Source organism: Mytilus galloprovincialis, chromosome 13, assembly GCF_965363235.1.
Source record: "Mytilus galloprovincialis chromosome 13, xbMytGall1.hap1.1, whole genome shotgun sequence".
NCBI lineage: Eukaryota > Metazoa > Mollusca > Bivalvia > Mytilida > Mytilidae > Mytilus > Mytilus galloprovincialis.
This window is the reverse complement of record NC_134850.1, coordinates 18,028,921-18,053,002: the sequence shown is the minus strand read 5'-3', so window position 1 is coordinate 18,053,002 and position 24,082 is coordinate 18,028,921. Positions and strand designations below refer to the sequence as shown.

The 24,082-nt window shown below is 32.2% G+C and overlaps 1 protein-coding gene across 1 annotated transcript; it reads right to left on the bottom strand.

Annotated features, from left to right (window-relative positions):
* Positions 1-234: 234 nt before the first annotated feature.
* LOC143057419 (uncharacterized) lies at positions 235-17,272 on the bottom strand. Its single transcript, XM_076230723.1, has 10 exons — positions 16,267-17,272; positions 12,377-12,544; positions 11,290-11,346; positions 10,105-10,209; positions 7,960-8,064; positions 6,546-6,716; positions 5,905-6,075; positions 5,338-5,508; positions 1,715-1,753; positions 235-338 (listed from the first exon to the last, which is right to left on the bottom strand). The coding sequence occupies exons 1-10, from the start codon at positions 17,042-17,044 to the stop codon at positions 235-237; spliced, it is 1,869 nt and encodes a 622-aa protein (XP_076086838.1). The 5' UTR covers positions 17,045-17,272.
* Between the last annotated feature and the right edge of the window lie 6,810 nt (positions 17,273-24,082).

Here is a 24,082-nt window from a genome sequence, read left to right as displayed (position 1 = left end):
TGTATACATATTCTTTTAGGAACTATTAACCTCTAAACCAGATGCAATTTTCTCGAATGTCTAAATTTAGATTTTATTGAAACCTATTGTCCTTTGGTATTTTCTTAAAATGATATTATTTTAAATGTATGTCTTTTGATTTTTTTTACAAAATAGGAGCTCTTCTCATCTTAGTACAGGGTTTATCAGAAAATCACATTAACCTTTTTTTTATTTTGCTGAAACAATTCCACTTTAACACAATCCGCAAGTTTTTCGACAATAACGTTGAATAAAGAAGTGTGAATTGCAATAATAATCTATGAGAGAACTGCAATCTGGAAATTGATCGACGCAACCTGAAAGAGAAATGGATATTAACTATAATCCTATTATCATGTTTATTAATAACTTACTTTTCATCATATGGATAATGTTATGAAAGCTTGAACCTTACAAACAGTATTGTTAGCATGCGCTGGATGCTCTTGACAATTTTTTGAATAAACATAATCATATAGGTCAAAATTAAGTTCTCCACATAGAATTATGTGATGTATACTTCAAGAGAAGTCAAAAACAATATTAGGATTAAAACATTTTATTTGTCTTACAAAACATGCTTTATACATGTTTCCGAACACTGGTTAGCTTATCTGCAGACCAAAATTAGCCATTGCTTCCCATGGTTTGCTGTCTGACTTAGATTTACATATTTTAATTAACTCTACCTCTAAAGCTCAAAACTGTTTGGGACTTAAATCGTTTGTGAAAAAAAATAAACAACGTTGTTTTGAAAACGTCAATATCCAAACGTCATGCAAAACCATCGCACTGCAGCAAAAGGATCATCGCATTTCGGCGTAGACAATCGCACCTCAGCGTGACCATCGCGTTTCAGCGTCCCCATCGCATCTCCGAGTCCTACATATATATATATATAAATGGAACGGACATCTAATGTACCTAAGTACTTTAATAGCCAGTATTCAGTCCATTTAATTCCAGTACAAGTTTCGTCTGGCCTCTTGTCATAAATTCCATGGATTGGTAACCTAATGACATTGTACTGTTCTTCGCATGTTAAGATTGTGCTGAGAATTTCAGAATTGGAATTAAAATGACAAGCTTATTCACGGTAAAGACAAATGCTGGCAAAGTTAATGCTTGCGGTGAGAATAGAGAAAATTCGGGATTTGAACGGCCACCGTTTTAAAATATTTTAATAATAAAAAACTATGGGGTATCCTTCCATGACCAATAATCAGTATGTGCAAAGCAAAAACACATAAAGCAAAGGAACACCGCTTTTATTGCTGTTCAAAATCAGCAATTCATAATCACTGTAAAGTGTTGTTTTATTTAAATCCAAAGGAATATATTTCAATAGTGTAACAGTACGTGAGACAATTGCATAAACTATGTTTTATTTTCTTTAATACATACCCAAATCATCTCATTCACTTTATTTTTAGAAATTAAAATGTGTAAAAATATCACAATGAGGATACTGATTTCAGCTTTACAGAGAAATACATATAGATTATAGAATAATTTCATTAGTTTAATAAGAAGATAACATACTTTTTCTGTAATACAAACTCCCTGAATATTACTTACATGTCATGCAATGTAGAAATTAATCATTTTAAAATAAGATTTGACTACAGATAATAACTTCACAAGATTGAATGCATATTCAAACAATGTCACAAAACGTTAAAAAAGTTCCTACCTGTCTCTGCCCGAGCTGGGGGTGTTGATGATACATGACCTACAAAAAAAGTATAGAAAAGACGTTGACTACATTTCTTTCTACCTGATATACTGTAGATATAAATAATAACAAACCTATAATTTTCATTCTATAATTTAATCATGTTAATGTTCATCTATAGAAAAAAAGTACTCCAGTTAATTTCTATTATGTCGGAGAATGTTTTATTTATTATTACAATCCGGCATAGCCAAGTAAGCAATTATTTGCACTGACATGACTTATTACATAGATACATAAAGATGTGGTGTGATGGCCAATGAGACGACTCTCCATCCAAATAACAATTTATAAAAGTAGACCATTATAGGCCAATATACGGCCTTCAACACGGAGCATTGGCTCACACCGAACAACAAGCTATATATGGCCCCAAAATTACTAGTGTAAATCCATTCAAACAGGAAAACCAACGGTATAATCTACATAAAAAACGAGAGAAACACGTATAAATTACATAACCAAACGACAACTACTGTACATCTACATGTACAGCATTTACTGTACATGCATGTCTAAATCTCCCGTTGATAAGCTGACAACATATTAGAAACAAAGGTGTCAATATCCTCAAGCAAAGCTGCCTTTATCATGTTTATAATGTTTTCGTTATTCTATTCGTACTATTACCTTTTTGTTATATAAAAGGTAATAGCACGAATAGAATACAGACACTGTTTTCATAAATCAGCAATTTAAAATCGTGTTTGTTTGATTTCAATTTTGAGACAATTGCACATAACTGTTTTGTTTTCTTTGATACACAATGAGGATACTGAACTCACCTTTAAAGAGAAATAAATATAAAAATAGTTTCAGTAATTTATTCAAGAGATAAGATATCACAATGAGGATACTGATTTCACCTTCAAAGAGAAATACATATAAAAATAATTTCATTAATTTATTCAGAAGATAAGATATCACAATGAGGATACTGATTTCACCTTTAAAGAGAATTATAAAAGAGGGACGAAAGATACCAAAGGGACAGTCAAACTCATAAATCTAAAACAAACTGACAACGCCATGGCTAAAAATGAAAAAGACAAACAAAAGCTGTTAGGATTGTGATTGTTCAAGGGTTATTCCTACAGCGGAATTCATTAGCTTCACATATGTCAGCTACTGCAATGATAACACTTTTGTTTATAAAGTGTAGGACAAACATGTAGGAATTTAAAAAAGGAATATTTAAAAATCTTTTAAACCAAAATCCAATTTGTAATAATATTCAAAATGAGCACCATTTTTTAACTCAACACATTCACACCTCGAAGCTACATTTTGGATAATTATTTCAGCGGTTACTTTAAAATTCTGTGATTAAAGTAGTTACAAACTGATAATTTAGCATGTAAATACAAACCTGGCTGATTCTGTGTACGTCATTGTAGATACCAAAACAGATATAATCTACAGCATCAGTGATATCAAGGCTATGTACTTACTTTGCCTGACTACAAGCCTGGCTTATTCTGTATTATATGTCCTACCATTGTAGATCCTAGAGCAGATATAATCCCAGGCATCAGTGATGTGGGGGTTAGGTACTTACTAGCCTTACTACACACATACCTGATTCTGTATATGTCCTGTCATTGTAGATACCAGAGCAGATATAATCCCCAGCTCAATGATATAAAGGTTAGGTACCTTGCTTTGCCTTAATACAAGGCTAAAACCTGATTATGTGTACGATCTGTCATTGTAGATACCAGAGAATACAATCTCCAGTATCAATGATATAAAGGTTAGGTACTTACTTTGCTTGACTACTAGTTAAACCTTGCTGATTCTGTGTATGTCCTGTCATTGTAGATACCAGAACAGATATAATCTCCTGCATCAGTGATATCAAGGTTAGGTACCTACTTTGCCTGACTACAAGCCTGGCTGATTCTGTATTATATGTCCTATAATTGTAGATCCAAGAGCAGATATAATCTCCCCACATCAGTGATATGGAGGTAAGGTTCTTTCTTTGCCTGACTACCAGTCTAGCTGATTCTGTCCTGTAGATACCAGAACAGATATAATTTCCCGTATTAGTGATATTAGGGTACGATTCATACCTTGCCTGACTAAAAGCCTGGCTGATTCTGTGTATGTTCTGTCATTGTAGATACCAAAGCAGATTATAATCCCCACTATCAGTGATAAAAAGGTTAGGTACATTGCTTTGCCTTAATACAAGCCTATAAACTGACTCTGTGCACGTTCTGTCATTGTAGATACCAGAGAATATAATCTCCTGCATCAGTGATATCAAGGCTAGGTACTTACTTTGCCTGACTAAAAGCCTGGCTGAGTCTGTGTATGTCCTGTCATTGTAGATACCAGAGCAGATATAATCTCCAGTATCAGTGATATCAAGGTTAGGTATTCACTTTGCCTGACTACAAGCCTGGCTGATTCTGTATTATATGTCCTACCATTGTAGATACAAGTGCAGATATAATCTCAGTGATATGGAGGTTAGATTCTTACTTTGCCTGACTACAAGCATATGATCCTCACCGTTATGATTTAGTTCTTACAAGTTAAGGCATATAAACTGATTATGTGTACGTCCTATCATTGTAGATACCAGAGAATATAATCTCCTGCATCAGTGATACCAAGGTTAGGTTCGTACTTTACCTGACTACAAGTTAAGGCCTATGAAATTGATCTAGTAATATTGATCTTTTCGTACCAGTTTTGGGGTTTGCTAATTCTCTGGATGGAGTAGTTAAACTAATTCCCCAGAACCTAAAACATTATCCGATCTTGAAGTATAGTTCAAGTTTATTTACACTGCCTAATTTCAATAGAAAACCAACATTGTTTTTAAATTGGTTAGTTGTTTCATTCGTAATTGACGCAAGGGAAAATGAAAATGATTGCGATCATATTTATGAAGCTTTATACAAAAATCTTACAGAAATCAGTAACAACATGGAAGATTTGAATTACTTAACTTATGTGCAAATTGAAAATTGCTCTTGGAATGATCCAACATAAAATTTCTCACATTCAAGAGGTTAGAACTATCGTTTAAAAGTCGTCAACATGAAAAATATGAATCAATTCAATTCAGAAAAATAATATCCTATTTATAACCAAAAATATTTACAAAACACAAGTATGGCAGACATAAACCAACGACTGAACAACAGATGTGTTCAACATGTTCCTAACATAGACAGTGGTGTATCAGTACCACATAATAAGCACTCTTTTCAATATACACTTGCGACAATGATGTGTTGACATATGGAGAAAAGTTTGTACGGAGTACAGTATACAATAGTATTTTCCAACGAAATTGCAATTATAATTTTCCGTTTAAACTATCATTTGACTATAGAAGAATTTCACAAACATTATAAATATAAAAGACAAAAATCTTACAGAGAAAGAAAACGTTTTCAATTGATGGCATTTATCTTGAAATTTGTATCAAAAATGACTATTTTTTTGGTCATAGTCGATTCAAGAACCGGAAAAATGTTGGATTTTTTCACAAACATCAATTGTGTTGGTTTATTGTCGAGCCTGCGACTTTTGTCACAAAGACATAGTTTTAAAACAGTTACCTGGACATTTGTTAGGCTGAGTACATGTGACATGGTCTGTACGGATGCCTATACACTTATTCCCACCATATTGAGGATATGGATTAGAACAGCTGCGAGATCGTGACCTAGTTCCAACACCACATGTTACACTGCATGTATTGTCGCTCCAAACACTCCATGCTCCATTCACTACGAATTTGAAATACTTCTTTTAACATATAATCTGGCAATTCCAACGTTGTGAACGAGTCTCAAATATACTGTCAATGTTAGAGAAATTATCTGTTGGCAACATGCTTATCTAGAAACTTCTAGAAGACAAGATAAGGGTTTCTATTTTTATTTAAAACACTTATATTGCTGCCAAAAAAAGTAGATTTCCTACTAGATCGATAATTACAGCACACAGATTGCATCTCTATAAGTTCGTGAAAGTTGAGCCATTTATCTGAATTGTTAAGATTTACCTGGACTGGAGATATTATTATCTCACACATATATCGTACAATAGTACTGTCAATGACTTTAATTTCAAATGTATAACTTACTCTTTACGTCTGAATAATCTTTAATTCTAAAAGTTACCTGGGCATTTGTTAGGCTGAGTACATGTAACATGGTCTATACTTTTGCCTGTACAGTTATTCCCACCATATTGAGGATATGGATTAGAACAGTTGCGGGATCGTAAACTGGTTCCAACACCACATGTTACACTGCAGGTGGTTGCGCTCCAAACACTCCATGTTCCATGCACTAGGAATTTGAATAGATATTCTTAAAATATTATCTAAATTAAAAAGCATAAAATGAATAAGAGATGTATGCAATACAATTTTTTGATATGACATTGTGAACGAGTCCTAAATGCACTGTTAATCGTCGAGGCATTATCTTATTGCAACATGATTATCCAGAAACTCTAGAAGACAATCTAAGGATTTTTTTAAAACATGTAATTCTGCAAAAAGTAGTCGATTTCCTGTAAGATCGAGAATTGCAGAACCCAGAAGTATGATTGCATCTCTTTTAGTGTGTGACAGTTGTGCCTATAGTTACATTATATTGATACATAATTGAGATTCTTCACATGTGAACCGCTGTGATATTATTTCACCGTTAAATATAATCTTTTCACAACATACATGTGAACATGTTACGTATGATGTGTTAAAATATGAATACTGCCACTATGTTAACGACTGATCTATTATTGAAAGAGTTACCTGGACAAGGGTCATACTGCTGGCACTTGACATGTTTATTTCTACTTCCTGTACATTTTTTCCCGCCTTGTTGAGGGTATGGATTTGAACATTCGCGATACCGCAAACGGCAACCAACACCACACGTTACACTGGAAGGTGTATCTATCCAACTGCTCCATTGTCCATCAACTATGAAATTAGAAATATGGCATAAAATTAAAGTCTTAATGTTAAGGAAATTATACAGTGAAAAAGATTTTCAGCACTTTGATTTTCTAAAATCATAACTATTTACCTTACTATTTCCTGTTTATTGTTTCCGTCAAAATGAGTATTTGAATTTCAGTATTTGCGATACCGTAAACAGCTAGCTATACCACGTATAACATTGCAAGGTGTTTCCACCCAACCACTTATTTTTTTATCAACAAGGAATCTAAATGTAACCTGAAATTATAGTGAGAAATCGAGTGAATTCGATGTTTTGATTTGTATTAATGGATACATTTTCACAAAATGTATACATTAACGGGGTTTCCGTTCTTTGATATTCACCACTACCATTTTACAAAATATATTATTGATTAGGGAATGGGGCACAGGGAAATCTTCAATGGATATTTGCATTTAACTCTTACAAAGAAGAAAGCAGAAAAATGACCTTTTTATTATTTTAACATCATTTAAACTAAAATTTATTTAGAAAAATCAGTTTTTGACTTATATTTATTCAGGATGTATCCATTCTCAAAATATTCTTCATCGGTTTTACGTCTATTCTTCACAAGTGTACAAAAAATCATGTGGAATATGAATTCAATATTTTTTTCGCAAACGAGATAAATGTATTGTTTGGCTATTTTAATGCCACAATATGGAATATGCGCAGTGACATGTTCAAAAGGTTACATATTATGTCAAGCAGCAGATATTTTACAATTTCAATATGCAGACAACCTGTATATGTTTATTTGCATGATAGAAAAAAGTATATGTCTGTCTTTCGCCAGCAAACCTGATAATGCCATACAAAGTTCAGGTCAAACATCAGTGTCAGATTATTAAGCCTGACGCAAACGTGGAGACTATTTCAGGGTCAAAGTTATTCATGCCAGGTCAACCTCACAAATTCGTGATATGCAATTTTCTGAAGAGCATGGCAGAGTGATATAAACAGTGGGAAACCCGATAATGTTACATAATGGCAGTATACCGCTGTTCAAACCTCATTAATGGATTGAGAGAAAACAAATCCGGGTTACAATCTAAAATTGAGGGAAACACATCAACTATAAGACGCATATCAATATAACACCTCTGGTGAGCACAGTCTGTTACAATTTATTCATCTATATAATGAAAATTCAGAAAATCAAACACACAAATTAGAGCAATTGTGGAATCGTAATGTTTATAAATCTTTAAAAAATACCATCTGTTTTCAGTTCTCGTACATCTTTAAAGGTCTTTTCCAACTTAGTAGAGATCAATGTCAGGTTTGACAGCCACTTATCTGTCGATGACTCTAAATTAGTAACTGTAAATATATAAAATATAACCACCGTATTGTATGTATAATACGAATCATTTTGGATAATTACAGCTTTAACATGTCTTCTCTCTACACGTTTTCATTACTTTTTGTTAGGTTATAGTGTATTTACTTTTGACAATTGGAATTTCTCCACGCTCATCTGTGCTATTCTTCTTGATATCAATATCATCTTTTGTAATTTAGATGTAAGTGATGTATTATTGAACAACACATACTTCATAAATGAATCCACTGAACCTTCTTTGAATAGAACGAAACATTATTTTTTTCACTTTTTCATGTTTTTATTGAGATTCTAGTGTATAAAATAAATTTTGAAGTAACGCCATTCAGACAGTTCTAATTGTCAAACTTATTTGAGAATAGGCTAGCTGCATTGCAGAAATTTATTACGATGCACTTTTCATGCAAAAATTTCAATTCAAATTAATCTGAAATTTTTTTTATCAAAAATAATAAAAAATCAGAACTCCACGGAAAATTCAAAATGGAAAGTCTCTCATCAAATGGCAACACAGCTGCACCTAAAAGATACATTGATGTAGTCAAATGAGAAAACTTTGTTGATGGAAAGAGCCTCTTCAGTACATCTAATTATGAATTTGAACTATCTTGGGTTTTTTATCTTCATGTTGTTGACACGTGTCTGAAAGAACTCCGACTTATATGAAAATAAGAAGAGATCGGCAAGGAGAGTCAAACAGTTCGTTTCCAATGAAATGCCGAAAAGTTTGAATTGCATTTCGAACCAATAGTAAAAACATATAGATTAAGCAAGCGAAAGACAGAAAACTTTGATCAATAAATTTTACAACAATACTTTTAACTTTATATTCTTTTATGTCATGAATAGGGCAGCTGTTAACGTATAACGGGTTATTTTTGCGGGGTGTTTATTTTCAAATATTTTCGCTGATCAGGGGAAATCGCGAAATTACATTCCGCGAAAATGTATGCATATGTTCGGTACTTTCGAATAGCTAAAGCTTTCGTTGGATCTATAATGGTTTATGATAATTTCACCAACATGATTCGGGACTTTCCGGTCTAAATTTCCGCGGAGTTTGTTATTTTTGTTAATTTTGTTACTTATCTTTTCCATGTTTTCACTAAGGGAGTATTCATGTTAATCAAAATTTTAGTTGCACACAAAGAACAAGTATGTTTAAATTGCTGTACGTTCGCTCTAGATACTATTTATACTGTGAAGAGTTATTTGAGTACATTTCCGTATATAATAAACGAAACTTGTAGATAAATATATCTGACAATATATGTTTTCAGTAATTATTTGGAAAAGAGATAAAGGTATTATTCTGCTATGTTTATTAATCGTTTTATATTCAAACTATTTTCATGTACAGCTATCAGTAAAAATCTACGACACCAATTAAATGAAACTTGGCTTTTGTCGACATTTTTATCTTAATATTCCTTTTTTGGTTTCACTATGCCTATATTTAAGACTAGACGCCATTTAATAATCAATCTTTATGATCCCCTAAAGATTACCGACGGTCATGTAACCAGATATGAACATAAGCATATATTATATATATATTCAGAACAACAAGGATAATTGTTCTAGATCTGGTTGCATTCATTTAATAGCTTGAAAATATAAGTAATGTAAATCATCGTTTTACCTCCATAGATTTTTTTTTTATTTCTGGGGGCCCAGATAAGTCAACAAGTTTAAAGTAGAAACATTCTGCCATATGCTTAACATGCTATTAGCATACAAAACCTTTCTTCATTAAAAGTCGAATTGCATGCTGCATGAACATAGACTTAACGGAGTAGAATTATTGACTAGCAAACCAAGTACTTATATATGATTATTCGTTGACATTTTTGTTAAATGGTTATTTTATATAATTTTACTGGCAATTTTAATTTTAAGGTCACAAAGTGATGCATATTCGTTTTCCATATGTTTTTCTGTATACTGCAAGATCTTCATTTAAGACTCATATATATAATACTTTCAGTATCGTTCTGTCTATGTTCAAATATAATTACCATGTGCCTGCAGGTCTGTCACATCTTGATCAGTCTTTTCTTGATTAGAAGATATTAATGTTATATTTGACATCAACTTATCTGTAGAATATTTTATTTCAGTAGCTGTAAATAAAAGAATAACTAGCATTGCATACAAAAACACGAAATAAGCCCATAATTTAAAAGATTATGCTACTGAAAATGTCTATACTAAAATAGCTATTCCTGTTTGATTGATCTCTCGTTTATTTTTTACTGTTGACGTTCGTGTCTTTTCAATGTGGGAGCATACTGACCATATGCTTAACGCATGTGCTACTTTTCTCCATTGAAGGTTGTATTAAATATTGCATAAATATGGCTTCTCATGAGTTGAATTATTGACTTGTAAATCAATTACTGAAATTTTGTTATTCTTTGCTATTGACATTGTTATTTGATATCTTTTTTACTGATATAGCACATATGACATTTTTTTTATTTTAGGTCAAAAATTCAAAAAGGTCAAGCATATTCGTTTTCCATATGTCTTTCTGTTCAATGAGAATTCTTCATATGAGGCTTAATTATATAGTCATTTTTGTATCGTTCTGCCTATATTCAAAAATAATTTCCATTGTAGTTATCAATATTATGTTTGACATCAACTTATCTGTAGATGATTCAATTTCGGTTACTACAAATAACTAGCCTATTAATACGAGAATATTAAATAAGTGCGATTTTATCAAAGATTGTGATACTGAAAATGTCTTTACTCTGTTTTTTTCATTTTGTTCCTTCTTATATCGGATAATATAAGAAAACGTAAGGCTGTATGTAACTTTATCTACATCTAATCTCTCCTTTTCTTTTTTTTTTTTTTTTTTTTTGCTTACGAAAAGAGAGACAAACGTTTGCATGTCAAAACAATTCTTAAATAAAGGAAAAAGAAAAAAAAATCCTAAACCACTACATCGAAAACTACAGACTGAGCAATAATACATTCATTAAAACCGGAGGATATTAGCTGCTCAAGAGCAAATCCAGCTCTTCATGTGGCACCTTTCCCCTTTGGAAAATGGTAAGTTCAAATCTGGTGATGTCTCATTCGGTTATTTGATTATTCCGGAAAAGAGGACGGAACTATGGTTACGACATTTGGAAATTATCCATAGACATCTATTTTTTTTTCTCTTAGTAGGGAAAATAAAACTAACTCACCTTTAGTGTTTAAGTCAATAACATCCTTTCTCATCTTATGTAAATCGATTGCCCCTTCTGTAAATAGAATGAAACATTTGAGCTTCGTCGGATCGAAAATCGACCTTATGCAAGTGAACGTTTACATGTTCATGAATAAGACTTAAATTGAGTTTTGAACATTAGAATACAAAATAAAAGATGAATTTTGGTATGTTTTGTTTAGTTCTTATAGCAAATCGATTTTCAAACAGTTACCACATTTCAGAAAAGATTTTTGTCAACCCAACATAGGTGAACAGATGTTTTGATATTCATTTACAATAGGTCTATTTCTATCCGACGCAACTTATTATGTTGCGATTTTAGTGAATTAAATTGATTTTTGAATAACTTCAATCAGACAGTATTGATTTTTAAACTTATTTGAACAGAAATAGGATATGTTGCATTTGTCATTAAAACAAAATAATTACAGTTAAAAAAAAACAACACTTTGTATGAATGAATGAAAAGTAAGAGAATTGAAATTAAGCACAAGACAAACAGAAAACTATACCCATTACTATTACAAGAATATTTTGACTAAGAGTTAACCATTTTATTCACAACATTATTAAACTTGTACTCGTCATACATTAACTGCATACGATATGTAACCATAGATTTGCAGTGCGACTTCTGTAAATTCATGAAATGATATATTGATAATACAGCGAATAAGTCATTTTTGATGAATTTCATTTACATGGGACGTCTGTCAATATAATTGCTGATAAAGGGAAATAGTTTGTTCTTATATTGTGCTGTTAAACCACTGTCCAATGTTGGGGATGGAAGAGGATGAGTTGTCTCATTTGGGAATTATATCACATCTTCTTATGTTGATAATTATGCATGATTACATGAACTGCGTGTAGTAATGCGAAATACATTAACATTGATTCATAAACAAGTGAACTCTGATTCAATTATATTGAATGATTGATAAAGTCTAAAGTGTAATGCTGTTGTGAAAACCTCAAGTAGAAATATTAAATAATAATATAATTAAATAGAAGCCTAAACGAATGAAGTGACATCATTACTACAAGACTTGACCACATACCTTGAACACATGCTGCTTGACATTCTTCGTCGCTTTGAAAATTATTTTGATTTCCTTTGCAACCTCCATACCAGAATGGCTCACATTTACTTGAACTTGTATTAAAGAAATGCTTCATAGTAAAATCATAACATGGTCCTTTATGTTTAGGTTGTTGACAAACAGGATCTTTGAAGAAATTGTATAGCAATTAAATAAGATATATTTTAAATGATTTATAAACATAAACATTTTATTTTCAAAACATTAATTAGTTGCATATCATAGTCTTGAATATCTGCATACATTTACAACCATTAGTAAATTAGTAAGTTCTATTTCTATTTAAAAATTGTATGAAAAGTAACCGACAATTAATAGGACGAAAAATCAACCTACCCCCATTGATTGTTCTATTCTTTAGTTAAATCTGTTTGTGAAGTGCTTCACACAGACGAAGCAGACATCAAATTGTAAGTCTTTAGGTTGAACTGCTGGGCACCAACAAAAGACCTTATGCACCTTTATGAGCAGTTTTCTCCCAATGGATTTTTTAGCATTGTGGAAATGTGATGCTATATTGATAAGATATCAATAATTTCTAGCAATAATAGTTGTCAAAAGGTACAAGGATTATAGTTTCATGACGCCAGAGGCGCGTTTTGTCTACATAAGACTCATCATTGACGCTCAAATCGAAATAGTTATAAAGCCAAACCATAACAAAGTGAAGAGCATTGAGGACCCAAAATTACAGAAAATTGTGCTAAATACGACTAAGGTAATGTATGCCTGTGCTAAGAAAATCCTTAGTTTTTCGAAAAAGTCATAGTTTTGTAAACAGGAAATTTATAAAAATGTGAGACCGAAGTGCTGAATACTGGGCTGGTGATTCCCTCGGGTGCGAAACGTCCCCTAGCAGTGGCATCGACTAAGTGGTATAAATAGTTATCAAAGGTACCAGGATTATAATTTAATACTCCAGACACGCGTTTCGTCTACATAATACTCATCAGTGACGCTCAGATCAAAATAGTTATAAAGCCAAACAAGTACAAAGTTGAAGAGCAATGAGGACCCGAAATTCCAAAAAAAAATGTGCCAAATACTGATGAGGTAATCTTTGTCTGTGATTAGAAAATCCTTAGTTTGTCGAAACATTCACTGGTTGTTAACAGGAAATTTATAAAAATAACCATATAAGTGATATTCATGTCAACACCGAAATGCTGAATTCTGGCTGGTGATACCCTTGGGGACGAAACGTCCACCAACAGTGGCATCGACCCAGTGGTGTAAATAGTTATAATTTACTACGCCAGACGCGCGTTTCGTCTACATAAGACTCATCAGTGACGCTCAGATAAAATAAGTTTTAAAGCCAAACAAGTACAAAGTTGAATAGCATTAAGATTTAACTTAATTATTTCTATTTAGCCAAGATGTTCTTTGGAAGTTTTGGAGAGCATTACTAAATAGCATACATAACACTCAAGACGATGTTGGATTCTAATTTCATATTTAATTCTTGCAACTACGAAAGATAGGGATCTGTTGTTCAAAATATTAGATTACAATGTAATATAGAAGATGTCTTTAACAATGCATGACATAATATAGCAGCTGTTTGAGTTTTAAAAACATAGTTTTAGTCTTTATTTTTCTATGTTGTGTTTTGTGTATTATTGTATGTTTGTCTTTTTTCTTTTTTAGGTACGGCGTTTTCGTGTAATTTTCTATTCATGAGTTTGAATGTCCCTCTTATATTTTTCTCCCCTCTTCAATAAAACATCGACCTACTGCCAAAGTTACATGTTGATGTCTGGGAATTGCACAAGCTTTGAATAACTTACATTTTGCTTGGGATGGTACGTTGAAACACCTTAAATGTTTACTTGGCATTACTAGAGATATTACTCACAATTACTTAAATGATTACTTAAATTATTAAAGCAAACTATCTTAAAGCTTTCATTTGTGTTTTTTATTGTAATGTTTATTCCATTATCTGGATCTTACTTATATTGATAATCATTGAACATCTTATGTACCTAATCATATCACTGGTGTTAAACTGATAACCGTAACTGGAATTACGACGATCTCAATACGGCGACGGCAGAAATAGGTAAAATCTGTTCAGTCATTTTTCTCAAATGAAGCACGTGTTGTTACGAGTTACTCGGCACCAAGGTTTTTCTATACCATAACATCATATTTGAATAGTAGCGGTGCACTATAATTGTCTAAGCGCTAAGAAAATTTACGTCGAAAAATTCGGGATGATAATCGTAACTCCAAAAAAGTTTGAAATATGTAGTATTTGATTAGGGACTAATATAGCAGCATAAACTATGTTATATATTTAATAGGGATGTCAAAAGATCTGAAATTTAATACTCGGATACTCGGCCATGATACTCGAGTACTCGCGAGTACTCGGATGAATTAAACGGTTTGTTATGTGGGATGCAGTGTTTTTTGCTATGACCAACGTACTATTAAAATAGCTTGATCCTCTGTTTTTGTTTGTTACACATACAGAGTAATTAGATTAATTTAAATGTACATCTCATACCAATCATGTTTCCATATAAGTCTTGATTAACAAACAAAGGTAAGTTTTGACGGCGTGTGATGGTTTAATTATTATTCCACGAACGTGTTGATCCGTGTACAAACACCTTTTAAAATGTCTCGAATCAGTTGCGTAGGGTTCACTGCAGGTCACTTTGTTCTTGTTTGGAAATTTGATCTGGTCAAAAATTTCAGACGAAAGACTGTTTGGCTGCCTATTTTTTGTTACAAGTAGTGACCATGAAAACATTGCCTCGGAAGGAAAGGACGTTGCTGGGATTACTTTAAGATTGTATCCTCAGGACAAACATATTTATGTTGTTAATTGATTTTATTTAGTATTACTAATGGAACGTTTCAACCGAACTAAAGTGAGTGGAAATGTGATTATAAATGAAAAATATCTCAAGATGTAAAACAGGCAAACGAGTATATGAGTACTAAAACTGTTCTCGAGTACTCGGTCTTCCAAGCGAGTACCTGAGTACTCGTGTACTCTTTGCCATCCCTAATATTTAATCACTGCCCAGATGACAGCCCTGGATACCTGGTATCTTTGTTCGTATGTGATTACCTCAGGTTGTTATTATAACAACATTATGTTTCTGTATATATTTAGTTAAAGTTACAAGATGCACTTATAAATACTATTGGACCTCAATGAAACTATTTGACAGCAAGCATCATTTTGTTACGCAGATTTCAAATGAGCTGCAGGATTGGAGGAGGTTGGGAATACTGCGGTAGGTACGATATCACGTTTTACCTATTTCATGTGAAGGATGTAGTCTTAGAATTCAAAATATATATTGGGAAAGGTTAAACAGTTTGCTTATGTTTCTGCTTTTTATATTACAATAAGTTATTAGTTGTCGTGTGTTTATATGGTTCATAAGTGTTTCTCGTTTCTCGTGTTTTATATATATTAGACCGTTGGTTTTCCCGTTTGAATGGTTTTACACTTGTCTAGTATTTTTGGGGGGCCATTTATAGCTTGCTGTTCGGTGTGAGCCAAGGCTCCGTGTTAAAGACCGAACCTTGACCTATAATGGTTTACTTTTATAAATTGTGACTTGGATATAGAGTTGTCTCATTGGCACTCATACCACATCTTCCTATATCTAGTTTGTTAACCCCCGACATTTATTTCTGTTTTCTCTTTTGGTATAATTAAGCATTTACTGACTGGATATTCGTGGGATAGTGAGTGTACGCCTCAGTGCAATGATTGCGTCTCGGGGACAACAAAATTACTATTCCACTCATATTAAGTCAAAACGTATTTTATAAACCATTATAGGGGTCTCTTCACATAAAACCAAAATTTCACCTACCTATTTTGTCAAGCTTTTTCTTAATCCTTTGTTTAATCCGTTTCTCGAACTTCCGCAATTCATTTCTCAGCAATGTGTTCTCCTTTAAAACGTTTCCGTTTACATTTTTTAAGCCAATACCTGTGGAATTTGACAGTTCTTGTAATTTATTATTCAATAAAGTCAAAGAGGATCCTATGGAAATCCTCGATTCTTCGGCCTTATATTCTGCTTTAGTTAACGCGAGTTGTTGTTGTGAAGTAATGTTTTGTAAATTCTCAATGTTATAACTTGAGGTCTCCTTTTCTGACATTAACTTCTCCATTTTTTCCACAGCGGTATTAAGCTTTCTTTCTAAATATTGGTTTTGTTTTTTCAGAAATTCAACTTCGCGATTAACTCTCAAAAGAGGATCGCTGTAATTGCTTGACCAATTTTTAGACATGGATTTTTCTTTATTCAACTCACGTTGCTGTTCTGAAGTAAGTGTTTGTAATGCTGCGATCGTTTGATTTAAGGATTCTTCATTCGTAATAAGTTTCTCCATTTTGTCCACAGTTGTGTCAAGCCTTTGATTTAAATCTTGGTCTTGTTTTATCAGAGAATCAATTGTACGTCCGTCTTTCAGAACTGTTTTAAGAAGCTCGTGGTAATTGCTGACCATTGTTTTCACTGTGGCTTCAACATGGTTAATTCTTTTCATAAGATCAGCATCCATTGCTTCAGCATTCCCAGAACTTACATCTAATAAAAATCCGAAACAGATACATGACAGAACAGTTAAAACATTCAACCACATTTTGTTCAATTCATCCAATTCTTCTTTCTAAAGCAATAACGCATTAAATATTAGCTGGGTTATTTCATTCAGCAGGCTATGGATTACGTCTTTGATAATTGCGGGTGAACTTAAAACAATCGAACACATGTCTCAACTTAGTACTATAAATAGTTCACCTTTTAATAGCATGATAATAATTTTCAAGTTCTGCTGTACTTAAATTTGTCGATTTTGCGCTGTATCTTCTACTGAAAACTTCATATAAATTAGGAGGATCCTTGTCTCCAGTTTGCACTGTAACAGTTGTAATCTGCATATAAATCTTTTCAATTATAAATACATATATTCGCCAATTACAGATCTAACATTGTCGGGTTGATGTTTAGACGAGTTGTATATACAGAATGTACACAGCCATTTATCACCATCACTGCTGGTGATCCGATGGATAAATATATGGACTTATATTTATTTGTAATTTTACAAATTGATTGCACACCTGTAAATTGTATATATAACTGAGATATGTAAAACAGGCACGTTGAGTATTAATTCGTAACATCCAGGTTATCACAAATAACTTAAGAATATCTATAAAATCTGCACCTCTTAAGATAAGTAAACGTGTAGTATAGGGGAATCTGATCTTATGGTGTTTGATCGAATCTGTATCTGTTAAAAAACTTTTGTTTTAATTTTTATATAATTCGCATGAATATTTTTTGAGCTTAGATTGATTGATGCAAATAAATGTTAAGTGAAAACATTATTAATATTCAGGTAAAAATCAATTATAAATCGATAAAGTACAAATGTAGGTTATATTTATATTGTTTTGTATCAATCATCGTTTGAAGCAATATTTTTTAGATAAACATCTGTAGATTAATTCTATTTCGAAACATAGTTTAACGTTGTGTCATGGTGTCTTCCTCGAATGCCAACATTTTATATGTTACCTATTCTTTGAATGCCAACAAAAGTATTTCAATAGATGTTTATATAATAACAATAGGTGTTTTTAAAACTATTCAAATGTTTTTATAAGTATTTAACAGTTAAAAATAATTAGTGAACCTGATAAAATTGCAACATTTGAAAAAAAAATAGTACAATTTTGGGTTAAAATTATTTTGAATTTTAAAGTAATCAAATAAATTCAAAAAATGTAATTACTTTTTTTTGTTAAAGAAAGATAATCATGGGAATGGAAATGTTTTTATTAACAAAAGATGTATAAAAAATATTGAAGAAATTTTAGTTAGGTATAATTATCTCAAACTAAAAAAGGTATATTAGAGATTTGTTTAGTTCAACATCATTTTAACGTTTTATTAGTTAATGTGAACTGAATGAAATTTTCAATTAAACAATTAATAAAATTAAAAAATTATAAAAAATAATTAATCAAATTTGATGACTTCCAAGCTGGAAACTGTGTGAGTATGAGCACAGCCCAAGCTGACACTGAGTGAGCACATGTCGAAGCCAATAATGTGCACATAAAAGGGGAGGATAGGCAATTCAGGTTATCTCATAGAGTAGTTAGATGTCCAGTTGAAATAGACGTGTTTTTTCGTAGCTCCGAAATCACCGACCACTGTTCACATACAACGTTGTTGTTATTAAGTATAGATTTATTTCATCTTTAATATTTAATATGTAATACTAATAGATACAAATTAATACTTTATGTATTTGGTTCCAATAACTAATATTTGTACTAATTTTGGTATTTTTTGGTTAATTTCGAGTACACACATATAGTGAGTACTTTTTACAGATAAAAGTTCCCACCATTGTTTAGTAAATACATTAGTTGATTACAGATATTCCTACGCATATAGTTTATCTATTGTTTTCATAATAAAATAAGAAAAGATAAACATGGCTTTCAGTCAAGGTTTTGATGTTGATGACTTTATAGATAATGTTGTTTATTACGACCGTAAAAAAAGGTAAAGAGATTAGCTCTAAAAATTGAGGCGAGTGACTCAATGGTAGAGACTTCTAGTCAAGATTAGAATATGGCATCACTTGATACTACTGTCTCAGAAAAGTCTTCCAAAAAAGGGAGGATAGGTTTTACTCCACCTTTCTATATTTCGTATAGCTAAGCAGTAAGGTCTACGGTGAAACGCAAACCAAAAACCATGGTCAACACTAACACCCCACCATCTAAACCTAAGAAATACTTGGTCATACTACAAGCCCAAGAGGTAAAATTGGACCAACAAAATCCCATTAAAGTCCAAAGACTTATACAGAGTCTAGATTATGGTACACCAAAATGGGTTAATGGTACACGAAGAGGTATCATCATAGAATGTAATGATAGTTTCCAATTTAAAAGTATTTTAGCTTCTCAGAGACTTGGGGACTGGCAAGTAAAATGTACTGTTCCTAAGTCTCAGGAATCATCTATGGTTGCATTTACAACACTCCTATAGATTTGACAGAAGAAGAAGTCTTGGGAGTGTTGAAAGACTACAAAGTGACTAGGTCAATAGATTAACTTACTATGACTCTGCGTCGCAAACAAGGAAACCATCAAAAACCATGAAGTTATACTTCAACACTGCGCAATTAGTAGAACACATAAATATAGGGTTTACAAGGTTTAAAGTCATACCATTTATACCTAGACCCATACAATGTTATAGGTGTCAAAAATATGGTAATATGCACCAACAATGTAGAAACAATGTTATCTGTAGAAAATATGGTCTTGGACATGAAATTCATGAGTGTCCCTCCCACATAGTGCAATGTCAAAATTGCATAGGTGCACATGCAGCAAATAGTAAAGACTGACCTACACAGTTATAGGACAAACGTCAGATTCCATCCTAATATTTAGGAGATATCAGGTTGCAACAACTTGTTTATGTTAATTAATTCCTAAACCTATTACAACCTCTTATCAGCACCCCTGCTGGTGAGATTTGAAAGTCTATGACTTGGTATAAAACTCTTATCTGTAACTATGGTAATCAGACCATTGACCACAAGAAAAATAAATGTGTACATCATAAAAGAAACTTTCAAGAAAGACAAGTGTACATGTATTCCAGACAGACAGATTATCTAAAGGTATGTTTTATATAAATTATTCTTACAACTAACTTTTTGAAAATTGTAATGTTCAAAATTGTAATGTTCTCTGTATCTTTTTTTTTATATAAAGTTATACTTATTGATATTTAAGAATTTTATTTTAATACATTTTAAAAACTTTTAATTAAAAAAAAAACGTTTTTAAACTCCAAAGACTGTATTGGGGGAAAAAATAGGTACAAATTCATATTTGAGAGAATAAAGGTTACTTGCCTTCATTTATTTTCATTTTTCATAAAAATATATTAGGTACTTGGGGACTGGACAATATTTTAGTCTCCCCCTTTTATATATTATATCGAATACATCAGTGACCGCTATAGATAGTTAACTTGAATTAAATAGTAAATAGCACGAATTATTTGTAGAAGTTGGTACTAAATCGAACATGCAAAATTATTTGATATTAAATGGAAAAAATACAGATTTGGGAAAAAAGGTGGGAATCTAAAAAAACAATTGTCCTGGTCTCAAGTACCCACGTAAAATATGACAAAAATGGTATAGGTGTTTTGAACACACATAATATGGAAATAATTAAAAAAAAATAATATCTATTTTATCAAATTATATATCAATTCATATGTTTTTCATAGACCATAAAGATATAGACAGATATGAAGAGATGTGAATGCAAAAGTGAATTTCAACAGAACTTTGGATAAACCGGTATGTATTGAATAGAGACTTTGTAAAAGTATATTAAGAATTTTCAAAAGCCACCAACATAATCAATCAATTTAACCAACCTTTATGTGTGGCCCTATACTTCCATTTAGTTTTTGTCGTAATAGAAAGACTGATAATGATGATGAATTGATGTTTAACGTCCAGTGGCAAATATAATATGCATATAAAGACAAACAATGTTTAAGGTCCAGTGGCAAATACTACATGCATATAAAGACAACTACATGTTTAACGCCCAGTGGCAAATACTACATGCTTATCAAGACAAAAACACCTGTAACGTCCAGTGGCAAATACTACATGCTTATAAAGACAAAAACATTTTAAACGTCCAGTGGCAAATACTACATGCACATACACAAAAACATGTTAATGTGACATGAATATGAATCTGAACTTGTACAAGACTTATATACTGAGCCACACTTTTAATTGAAATTAAGCCAAAATGTATTTTCTCTTTCTCCTAAGCTGCGTGCTTGATGAGAGAAAGACATTAAAACATGTAGCTTCTTATACAAACGTAAACTAAGAGGACCTTCTAACCATGCACTCACTCAAGTCAAGCCCAAGTTGATTGGTAGAAAGACAGGTATGGGTATATGACATACTAGTAAGAGAAAAATACTTAAAATAAACTTCCATTTAAATGTCAACATGAATTCAATATAACATATGTCATTCATGATTCCCTATAATTAAGAGAAAAAGTTTCAGATCATAAAATGCCAATGAAAGTATCAAAGTTAAAAACACTACCATTTGTAGAAGAAAACAATGAAACGGTGCTAAAAGTTGACGAACTAGTAAGGTTTCTTAGAAAACATGTAACAGAAGGAGATAAAGCCATCAGAAAAGATAACCTGAAATTAGAACTATCCAAAAAGAAAGAATTAAGAACTGTAGATGCCAACACGTTTGTGACATTTCAGGGTGTTAAAGTGTACATTTTTAATAATATAAATGACTATGCTATCTGCTAAACTATTGCTGCAGAAATTTCAAAAGTCCTTTGTGGAAAGACAGATGACAAAATCTATACTAGAACTTTACAGAGATATTGCAAATGTAAACTGTTTACAACCATTTGGTAAAATAGCCATAAATGAAAATAATTTGCAAACACTTCACATCAATTACAAGGCGAACTTAAGTGAGAATGAATGGGAAAAAATATGTAGATTTGAGTACCAGTTTAGTAGGAAAAATCCACACATATTAGACTTTGAAGAAACCTTCTCAAGAAAAATCTGCTTTTCTAAACAGGCTTAAAAAGATTTGTGAAATTGGGCAGCATGTTAATAGAGACATTTCCGAATTTATCACAGAAAATGAGGTGAGAAAATAGGCTTCTGAGATAATAAATGGAGAAACAGTCGAACTGAACAATATTATCCACACGTACAATGGTCTGCGACAATCTGTCGAAAAATACCAGGAATATATATTCAAGGAGAAACCCACTGTAACTGTAACAGAGTGTCTGCCATCACAATGTATCAACCATACCAATGGCGTTCATGCATTTGTTGAAAGTAAAGCTGATGCTGACTTTAGGTCACAAGAGATACAAGCTACACTAGTTCGTTCAGATTTAAATAAAACACATGGTGTTGTTGTACCAGAAGTTATTTTTCTAGAAGAAAACACTTTGAATGAATATAGTTGTAAACAATGTACAAATGACAACTACCACAAGTTTCATTTGAGAGATGACTATTTTTCTGGGAAGCTAGGAAACAAGATTGTTCGTGTTTTATACGAATATGATGAAGATTATATTGACTTACTACAACCGAAAACACTCAAACATCAAGACGATGACGACAATGTTTACTGTGAATACTGTTTTCAGAATATTTCATCTCACATCTTTAAGCCTCTTGATTGGAAGCACTTTGACCTCCTAAAAGAATGGTACTTGGAAGTTCCATTAGAGTTGCAAACAATATTTGGCAATCTTTTTTATCAACAAGGACACATTGCGAAGATCTGACTGCAGTGAAGGCTACTTATTCACAAGAATAGGAAAACTGTACTGTCCACTGGACTCCGGATTTAACATCTCTACTAGAAAATACCATGGAATACTACAACAAATGAACACTCAATCTCAACAGTATTTGATGTCACAACACAAAGTGGGATAACTAAAATCTAAAGTCATCTACAAGATGGTTACAGGCACGTTCTGATCTTCACAAAAGATATTACGATGCCTATCTGAAGCACTATCCATTAGAACAGATCATAAAATTGCAAAAAATCTTCTTCAGTTAATCAGAACAGATAAAATCTTTAAACAGTTTTTACCAGAATTTCCAGTGTTGCACCTCAAAAAATCTAAAATAACCAACCTTTTCACAGCTTACAAAGATGCTGGAGTACTTCATCTTTAAAAGTACATGAAAGATTCAGACAATGACTCGGACCTGACAGATGTGACCTCCGTTATTAATATTGAAGCAGCAGCAAAACATATCAAACGATTAACACTGGCATTAAATTTGGCTTTCCTCATTTTCTTTATGCAAACCTTGATAAACCTGAAACCATGGAATTTCTGAAAGATATTGAGCTCAAAGATATGTCCTTACTGCATAAGAAATGGTATAGCAAACTTGACAAATTTATGGAGAAAGGGAGAGACAACGCAACATTTGCACTACATGAAGATTTGCTAAAACACTATACATAAATTTTAGGGATTAGCATTGACGAACGTATTGGAGGTATAGATGGCTATAATTTACTTTCTGGTGTGTCAAATCATCACTTCCATTTGCCTTTCTAAACGGTGCTTCTTCCTATGCATCATTCTGTGTATATTTGTTGCACGTTCATTACACATCTGGAGTCTTCCATACAAACATGAAGCAATGTTTATTTACGACTCCACATAAAAACAGCAACGTTAACTTTGTATTAGATGCACAAAGGGAAATGGATCACCTAGATGCTGTTAAAGTCCGCGATCTACTATAGACGCTGTTATACCACGAATGTGTATAGTGGACCATTTTACAGATGTACAACAATTTAGACAAGAACTCAATAAATCTGATGTAAATGAGACAGTCCTTTCCCAGCAAAATAAAACAGATGATGGAGAAAAATCAGTTTACAACTTATCACCAAATTTAAATTTTGACATATCATCAAAAGACCTTAAGTTTATAATTCCAGTTGCAAAACTTATCACACGTGTATGAGCGCTGAGTTTACAACCAGACAGTACACCAAGAAATG